General features: G+C 35.1%; 1 protein-coding gene across 5 annotated transcripts; it reads right to left on the bottom strand.

Moving 5' to 3' along the window:
• Positions 1-617: 617 nt before the first annotated feature.
• On the bottom strand, positions 618-7,519 carry LOC120340915 (uncharacterized). Of its 5 annotated transcripts, none has more exons than XM_039409312.2 (8): positions 7,354-7,519; positions 5,744-5,876; positions 4,673-4,866; positions 3,371-3,534; positions 3,104-3,235; positions 2,296-2,372; positions 1,886-2,027; positions 618-1,521 (listed from the first exon to the last, which is right to left on the bottom strand). In XM_039409312.2, exons 1-8 carry the CDS (start codon positions 7,409-7,411, stop codon positions 1,063-1,065), a joined length of 1,359 nt encoding a protein of 452 aa, XP_039265246.2. In that variant the 5' UTR covers positions 7,412-7,519; the 3' UTR covers positions 618-1,062. The 5 variants fall into 5 exon arrangements, with proteins under 5 accessions (XP_039265246.2, XP_039265248.2, XP_039265250.2 ...); XM_039409314.2 differs by having other exon boundaries at positions 1,886-2,024; XM_039409316.2 differs by having other exon boundaries at positions 1,366-1,521; positions 1,886-2,043.
• Between the last annotated feature and the right edge of the window lie 1,351 nt (positions 7,520-8,870).

Raw genomic sequence — 8,870 nt, 5'->3', positions numbered from 1 at the left:
GTAGAAATAGTAATGCGATGTGATATCTTTAGCACAGATCCTATATTCCGGCAGGGAATTAGGAAAGACAAATCATCTTTCTTCTTCAACGGATCTCAGTTTAATACTAATTTGATATATTATGCGCTATGTATTATAAATAAAATAACATTGTGAAATTGCCCCGAATGGCAAATTTTACTGGCTAACTACATTTCTTTTATAATGTTAATAAAACCCAAAATGAGATTCTGGAATTTCAGAGGTCACACTGTTGATGAGTGATTTCGAATGCCTTGTTTATTGTGTTAACAGGGGCCGATATAAATAATCAATAATTTAACAATTACGTAACAATTGAAATTTGAGCGGCTAAAAATGGGCTCGGTTTTGTGTGCCATTTGTCAGTTTTTATTTATGTTTATAAAATTTGCTACAATAAAATACCCCTTTCGCTCGGTAAAATATTCTCATAAAATAATATGGCAATCAAGGAAAAAATTTGCGGAACAACAATTTGACGCGGAACACATGAAAGTTTTTTTTGGAACGCTGGTTGAAAATCTTCAAGGACAATGCGTAAGCATGCTATTGTTCTTATAAGCGGTAAAGACAATCTGTAAAGAGAAACTCTGATGATAAGTACTCTGAATATTTATTGCATCACGAAATTGAAAGAAAAGAATGAATTTCAAAATATGCATTTTTATCAATTAAATGTATCACTTTTGAATTCACCTTGGATTTAATTGTTTTATATTGCTATGAAAAATTGCTATGTTTTAGTACATATTTATATTTTGCATTCATTTTCCCCAAAACATTTAGCATGGCAACAACAATTTTGTTAAATGAAAATCAGTAAAAGAATATATTTTGATTAAAAGTTGCAACTTCTATGACGAAATTAATACAGGCAAACAAAACAGTGTTACGGGGAAACTTGAAATATATTTTGCGCAGAATTCGGAAGATAATATATATATCTTATGTATTCGTTTACTTCAATTTTGCGCTCGATGACTCATTTGTTTGGAACATGCGTTCAAACGAAGCTGCCTAACACATAGTCATAACTCTAACTCAGTTTGATTGGACTAAGTCAAATGGAACACGGATGTATGCCTCGTCCTCCATGAACACAGACTCGCAAGAACCCGGCGACTTGTGTAAAGGACTGCATCGGTCGCTATTCGATTCTGGTGACATCCTTGATTCAGACAAAGTGAGACCAGACATGCCATCGCAGAATGCCGAATCAGCGCTCTCTACACGAGTGTTCCTATTTGTCAATGAATTGACAATTTTGAAATTTCTGACTGGCGATATTTTTATCAAGGGCAATTGTTGCGGTGTTGAAAGTTCAGTATCATCCGATCCAGCGATGAACAGTTCCGTTGACGCAGCATTTTCAACATCGTTTTCGTAGTGACTCAAATTGTTGTTACTTGACTCTCTACTGCCTCTAATATTGTCATATTTTTCAGGGGGTTGCACGGCAATGACCAGTTTATCAATTTCATCTGTATTAGTTGCTATGACCTAAAACACGATGTTCAAAGCTTTTTATTAAGCAGCCACTTGAATATTCGAAAACACTGTTGAGTAAGTTTATTGAAAGATGATGACGGTTTACTACAACAACAATTCCGCCCCAATCAAGTTTTTATGGTGCCTTTCCTGTGAATTGATCAAATATTTTAAGATGGGAATATTTCATTTATATTCGCGGTGGAGAAAAGGTGAGGTGAATGTGTGGGAAATGTCGTAACCGTCCAATGGCTATGTCAAGTTGCTTGTTGGACCCCCGAAAAGCGTTTTCATGACGCTTAGCACAATGCCAGGCGCCGATCCAGACAATCTGAGCACAAAACAATCCTTGACTAATAAAAACAACAGTACTTACTGTATTTCTGGGCAATGTCAAGTTCGGGTCCTGAAATGGATTCCGATAATGTTTTATGAAAAGCATTCTGAATCCAACGATCAGCAAAACAAGAACTATAACTCCGAAAAGAACTGCTATTGTCACCAGAGTCGGCAGCCTGCTGATATTCGTAAAAGCTGATTTAGAAATATTTATGTTGATTTTAAACTCTCAGGTATCGAATGCAAAATTTTGAACGTGATTGTGGAGTCGTATTTTCGTCGTCTCGAGTCATAAATGATTATTATCATTTTCCGTTAACACGATACAAAATACAATTTTTTGAAATATCACAGTTTCAATTATATGCTTTGACAAATCCATTTTTGTTCCAGACATTTCCATGTGGTGATTAGTTATTACAGTACAGTATTTAAGTTAGATCTTACCCAAATTCTGCAGATAAATTTACATCATCTGTTGATGCTTCTGGTTTCTTTTTTTGGATGAGTTCTCGAATGCATTTCTGAAGAAAAAGACTTTCACTCAAAATTCTATTTAAAGATACGAGGGATATAATTTTCCACATTGGTCTCAGGGCAGGAGAAAGCCTGTAGGTTGTATATATATAGCATAAAACAGAGATGTCGAACCCAGTCGTTGCCGTAATACATACGAGATAATTACGATGACTGCGTTTTCAAATAGACGTCATGATCTCGGTATATTCAATTCTAGTTCTTGACCCATATTACTCGAGTTCATCGAATCTGCCAAATACCAGACTCTCCCCACCTCCATAGTGTGCACGGGAATCCATGTTTCCGCACATGATTCCATAAAATCGAGTACGAGAAATCGTCTCAGTCGTGATATAAGTGTGGCATGTGTAATGCTCAATATTGCAAGTTTTCGAACAGGAGATTTGTTAAAAAGATGCAACAGCAGATTTCTCATTGATGCAAATTTTGATTACATATCTATGGCCAACAGTCTTTTTTCCACAATAAAAGTATAATTTTTAACTCATTCATGGAAAAAGTTTTGCCATCTCTGGCATATAATTATACCCCACGAGTTTTGAAGAGCTATTCAATGCGAGGTTTCTGTCGGCTCAATCCCAAATTTTATAACGAATTGACATTTGGTATATAATGTTCCCAAAAAACTTCTTCAGATGGTACGGTTCGGTGACTATTTTTTTCTGCCTACACATATGAAATTGAAATTTACTAATTGATTGAATTATAATCTTACCTGACGCCACTGCCCTTCATATTTGTAATGGATATCAAAAAGATATCTTGCTTTAACGCAAATTGTAACATTCTGAGGAGCCGAGGTGATCCAGCTCACAATATTGTCCGACATTCCAGGTACGGTTGTAGTCTAATAAGAAAATAAAAATACTATATATAGACAGTGGTCACAGGTGACCTTGGTCTCATTTCCAAATTTTCTTGCCAAAAATGTTTACACCCGACGATAACGTCGTTATATAGTATTGAAAAACTAAGTCTTTACCGTGTATGTATATCCCTCTTCCAAGGAGTCGTTTCTAAATGCTTCAATTTCAAAATATGCAGAGTCATGCGCATTAAACAGAGGAAGAGGACTTTCTAAATACACTGTAATGTTTTTGCCATCTCGAGTTATATTCATTTCGGGAGGAGATATGACCATGTAACCTAAATTAAAATACAATAATATATATAAGTCGACGGTATAATATCATAATACATCTTCATGTTGTAGCCGATGTATATCACCTGATCTTTAGCGATTTCAATTACCGCTAACTTGAATAGATTTTAAAGATATATTTGAGTGTTAACAAGAACGGAGGTAACACAATTATGGACTATCGAGAGTTTTAGCTTGCATAATCGAAATTAAAATTTATGTCGTCGTTTTATTAGAAGATATTACATTAAACACAAATAAAAAGGCAATGCCCAAAGGTCAAATAACTTGCCGCAGTAGAGCAGTGCTCTTGGTCTAGGACCGGGATGGCGAACCTTTTTCCATGAATGGGTCAAAGAATATATTTCATGAATATTATGTAATCGAAGTTTGCATCAATGCAAAACTTGCTGTTGCAGCATCCCTGGTTGGAAACATATAATACACATGCTGCAGCTATGTCATGACTGAGGCGATTTCTCGTACTCGACTTTATGAAATCATGTGCGGCATAATTTTTCCTTTTGAATTCAGTGGTATGCAAAATTTAAAACTCAGTGGGATTGCAATTTCAGTTCCAAACAAAATACTGCAGAACCGCCATGCTAAAGATTTTTTAAAGCTGATGTAATACACAAGTTTAACCAATTTGTATCACTGATATGTTTGTATTTTTTGCATTAATTCGGGACTTGGCGTCACCGAAAAACACGGTGGGCCAATGGTTCGCAATCTATGGTCTATGTCATAGACTCTATGACATGTGACCTACACAAAAATTCGTTTTACGATAAAATGCTTCAAATAAAAATTACAATCCAAGTCCGCCGTCGTAGTAATTCATTCGATATCGGACATAGGTTTCGAGATAAAATGTATGACGTAACTAAAACTAGTATGACGTACAACTACGTGGGGCGCCAATTACGCAAAATTTGGTGTTAAATATTAAGCTCCATAGGACTGGGAGAAATTATCTACTTCTTTTACCTGTAAATTCAAGAAGAGATTAGAAGAGCGATTTGTTCAACAACAACAATTTTGCAGAACGCTCCATATGTAGGCCTACCTTCCGTGTCAAATTAGGCAACGAAGTCTACAACTCACATTCCCTCCTGTTATAATATAATAGGATTAACTCACGATCTTTGAAAGGAACATATTGTACAACTGAGCTTTCCCCAACCGCTTTATCTCCACTCGATGCATACACTTTAAATTTGTATTTCCAATGGGTCTTTCCAATGAAGTCATAAATATCAGGGTCAATAACACAGATGTGTTCTGTTACGTTCGCGCAATTGGTAACGGGAGTAAAACCGGGCGAATCATCCAGTCTGAAACATGTTAAAAAAAATTAAAATATAATCTAAAGTTTCAATTTTTTTTGTTTCAAAAAATAATAACTATTTTGTGCAGACTTCCAAAAGTTCCATTCAATACACAAAGCACTTTATCGGACACCAAGTGAACCTTCAGTTCTTTTTGCTAAATTGTTCTGGCTATTGTTGGTGTGGTTGTCTGTTGTTATCATTGTTGTTAAAAATGTTTTATTCGCAGCCCAATAGAATTCAAAAAATTCAGGAATTGAAGATAGAAATAGTTGATAGAAAGCTATTATATACTTTTTATCCAAATTTGCGGCTCGACCTTTTATATCAAATTGAAATTAATATTTAACATTTATTTGAAATCAATAATAGCATGGTTTATTGTGTTCAATTCCCACAATGTAATTTTTTGGATTAAAACCGTGTAATTTGAAAAAAAAGATTGAGTCTTTACTGTGATTGCTTAGCCTGCAAATCAAATGACATGTCGAGTTTAACGTCGACGACAAAATTATTCTGTTCTTTCTTTCTGAGTCAACGGTCGTTTATATGTCGCTATATTTATGAAAGCTTACCTCAGTTTTCCCACAATGACTACATGACAAAAATTTTACAGCAACTCCATATTAATTGAAAAGAACAATTTTGAACATTTTATTAACATTTTTCAATCTGTCTCAAGTCAAACTCGTGCACTGACGTGTAAAATCGACTCATACAAAAAACATTTCCAACTTTGGTACCAACACGTCAGTGCAACAGAAAAAAAAATTTGCCCTCAAAAATGAGTTCAACAGAATCGCTTTATATTTGCAAAGTAATATTTTCATCTAAACGTTTTCGTCAAATTGAATACTTTAAATTAATATAGACAAAAACGTACCCATACGCAGACAGAGTGTACATTGTCGGTGTAGAGTCGTCGGACTCAGTTTCATTGCGCGCAGCTACGGGCTCCCATGATGCGGTGAATACAAAATCTTTGCTGGTTATACGCAATCCTTTGATATCGTCAGCTGAAAAATAAAAGCAAAGTTTGAAATCCGATGTATGCATTTTATGCTACTGACTTAACCTCACGATAAACAATTCAAAACAAATTTCACGGAACGGTGCATTCTGGTATACTAACTACAAGGACAAAAAACGAGTAAAATATACACTTCTGCTTTATCAAGTATAAGATATTTGCTAGAAGGGCAAAGGTCACGCAATAAGTCAAAAGGATTCTGGTCTCTTAGCAAAGTTACGGGTGATGACTGAAGTGTTACTGAAACTATTATGGTGGTGAAATATGCAACTATGTAGTGTATTAAACATAACTTGAAGCTTGGAATAACATTTGACATAATTTTTTGTTGTTGCCAGATACACTGACAGTAAATTCTTGGGTGCTCGTCGCCAGGCGATTATGTCGGCTGAAAACTTTTTAGATAGGACAAGATCCGAATATTTATAAGATGTATATACATATAATATGATATGACATTAGCTCTTTAAAATACCGGGATCATATTTCGTTTGATGAAATTCACACACAAGCTTAGGAAACCTAACAATCGCTTCTCAATAACACGTTCACGCGATCAGACCAATTAAACGACTAAATATCAGCATGCGCTGCCATTCAATATTGTTTACGGCTCTCAAAATAGCGGGAAGGACTACCGCTCTGAAATGACACGGTACGATTAAACATAATCGATATCAAATACAGCCAGCCGTCTTTCCAAGAAAATTTGACAAAGAGAAAGAATATATGATGACAGGAAGCGAAAAATCTACGACATTTTAACCCCAACAAATATACTGCACTCCACCAGCGGTTTACGTCGAAGTTAGAGTATATGGGATCAACTTTTTGGTCGTTTCCGAGGTTAAAAGTGCAAACAAAATATGGCGCTAGTCGTGTTGGAGTTCCAATAAACATACAAAACACGAGTGAGCCACAAAACTATAATTAAAGTATAGTTTATGAAAGAAATTTATAGGTAAGAATGAAGTCCGATGGTTCTATGAAAACTTGGTATGAATCCTGAATTGCGTTTGTCTGTTCATCTATATTTACATAAAAACAAAATTGAAGATATTATTGTGTTGTATGGTGTTATTTTGTACATCAATATAGATGACAAATCGGTTCTATATCCGCATGCTTACTCAAGACGACTTTACAGCGATTCCCGCAATGGTAGCTTACAGCGTCGGGATTATTCAAGATTGTGACCAGGTTCAAAAAGTATCAAGCCTGATAACAATAATGGGTTGGATTTATTGAGCTGTAATCTTCCATTGGGATAAAGATTCATAACAAACAGGAGCAATGCTCAAATACAATGTACATGAGGGCCGCGCACATTCACGATAATGCCCGGTTATTCTTTTCTTTCAAAACACTGCTAGACGTGAACTCAGAAAGAAGCAACTAAGTTTTAATAAAACACCATGATTTGTTTTCACATGCATAACGCTATAATATATAAAAATACTAACCGGAAGATCCCAAGTGTGTCATCCAGATGAAAGCAATTATTGCTACGACAGATTCCATTATTTTCACTTCCCAAACAGGAAAGTATTTTATGTATATGTATGACTAACCTAATTAATGTAATATAACCTAATAACCTAACTTAATTAATGTATACCGATGAATCAATAATTCTGAAAATATAAATAACGGTTAAATAATCTTCATATGGTGGCTATAGCTTTTCAACACAGCATAAAGTTTATTTGAAATGAGATAGCTCATAAATACCAAATAGGCCTACAGGAAATACGCCAACAAGATAAATAAGCACTGCCTCTGGAGAGCTTTGAATAGAGCAATTTAGTGGACATGTTTCATTATTTTGCAATATGATATATCAGGCATTCAGTATCCCGTATGGTGACTTATTTTGAGGATTTGCAAAGTGTAAATGAAAGCCAAATGCTTTACATAATAATAGATATTGTGGTTTTGCTTATCCTACCTTATATTTACTATCTCGTGGCTAAAGTGGGGTAGTAAATAGACGGTTTTCCGCTCCCCGGGAAAATATAAAGATGCTATCTACGACATTATAGTTGAATTAATGCGTATGTCCATTTTGCGAGGTGTGAAAATATTTTAAAAAGATACTCGGTCAGTTGCTTATGAGCAATAACTGGTAAAGGAATGGCGATCCACTGACCCGCGGGAACAAACTGATCCACCAAGTTCTTCCCGTGACCCGCCAAATCACGAATTCATACAAAAAACATAGTGACATTTCTGTGATAGAAATTACCGCCAATTCAATCCAACAATATTCGGATATACTGAGATTCGGATATTCTAGAATTCGATGGAGTTCGTTTTTTTTTTATCCGTATTCAATTCTATTTTTACTACCTGACACCTGCGCTCTGTACGTTGACATCTTTAAAGCGCGGTACAAAACAATATATGGTCAAAATTATGTATCACATTGGCTTTATAAAAAAAAACTTTTCTTTCGTCGCTAACGACCGTCATACCAAAGAAAGCTCTCTATATTTCAGTAATTTTACGTTTTATTCGAGGTATAGTTTGACTGATGTTTACTGCAAGAATTCAGAACGACACAAAACTAATATAGCAAAATAAATTAGTTGGTAAAGTTCCTTTCTGAAAGTATAGATTCATTAAATTTATTTCAAATTGAGACTTTGTTAGTAACTGAAGATCTTGCATACCACTAGAAATACGAATTCCCGTTTATGGTTTGAATATTCACGTAACGGAGGCGTCACCAAATGTGCTAAAAGGCTCTCAAATTAACGAAAGTCGGTATTAAAAACAATGGCGTTTGTCCATGTATTAGAAGAAAAAATCAGGAGAAAAAAAATATATATATTATATTAAAATAGTTGAACAGCCACGCACGGCAACTTTTGTACTCGGTAGATTCCACTCGCGTCCTTGACATATTTCTCGGATTTGTCAAACCCTCGTCCCATACTATGCGTGCAAGTCCGTGCTTTGGCTCATAATTTTATAAACC

This window comes from Styela clava, chromosome 14 (assembly GCF_964204865.1).
Source record: "Styela clava chromosome 14, kaStyClav1.hap1.2, whole genome shotgun sequence".
Taxonomy (NCBI): Eukaryota; Metazoa; Chordata; class Ascidiacea; order Stolidobranchia; family Styelidae; genus Styela; species Styela clava.
The sequence above is the reverse complement of the archived record's forward strand: the minus strand, read 5'-3'. Positions and strand labels throughout refer to the sequence as shown.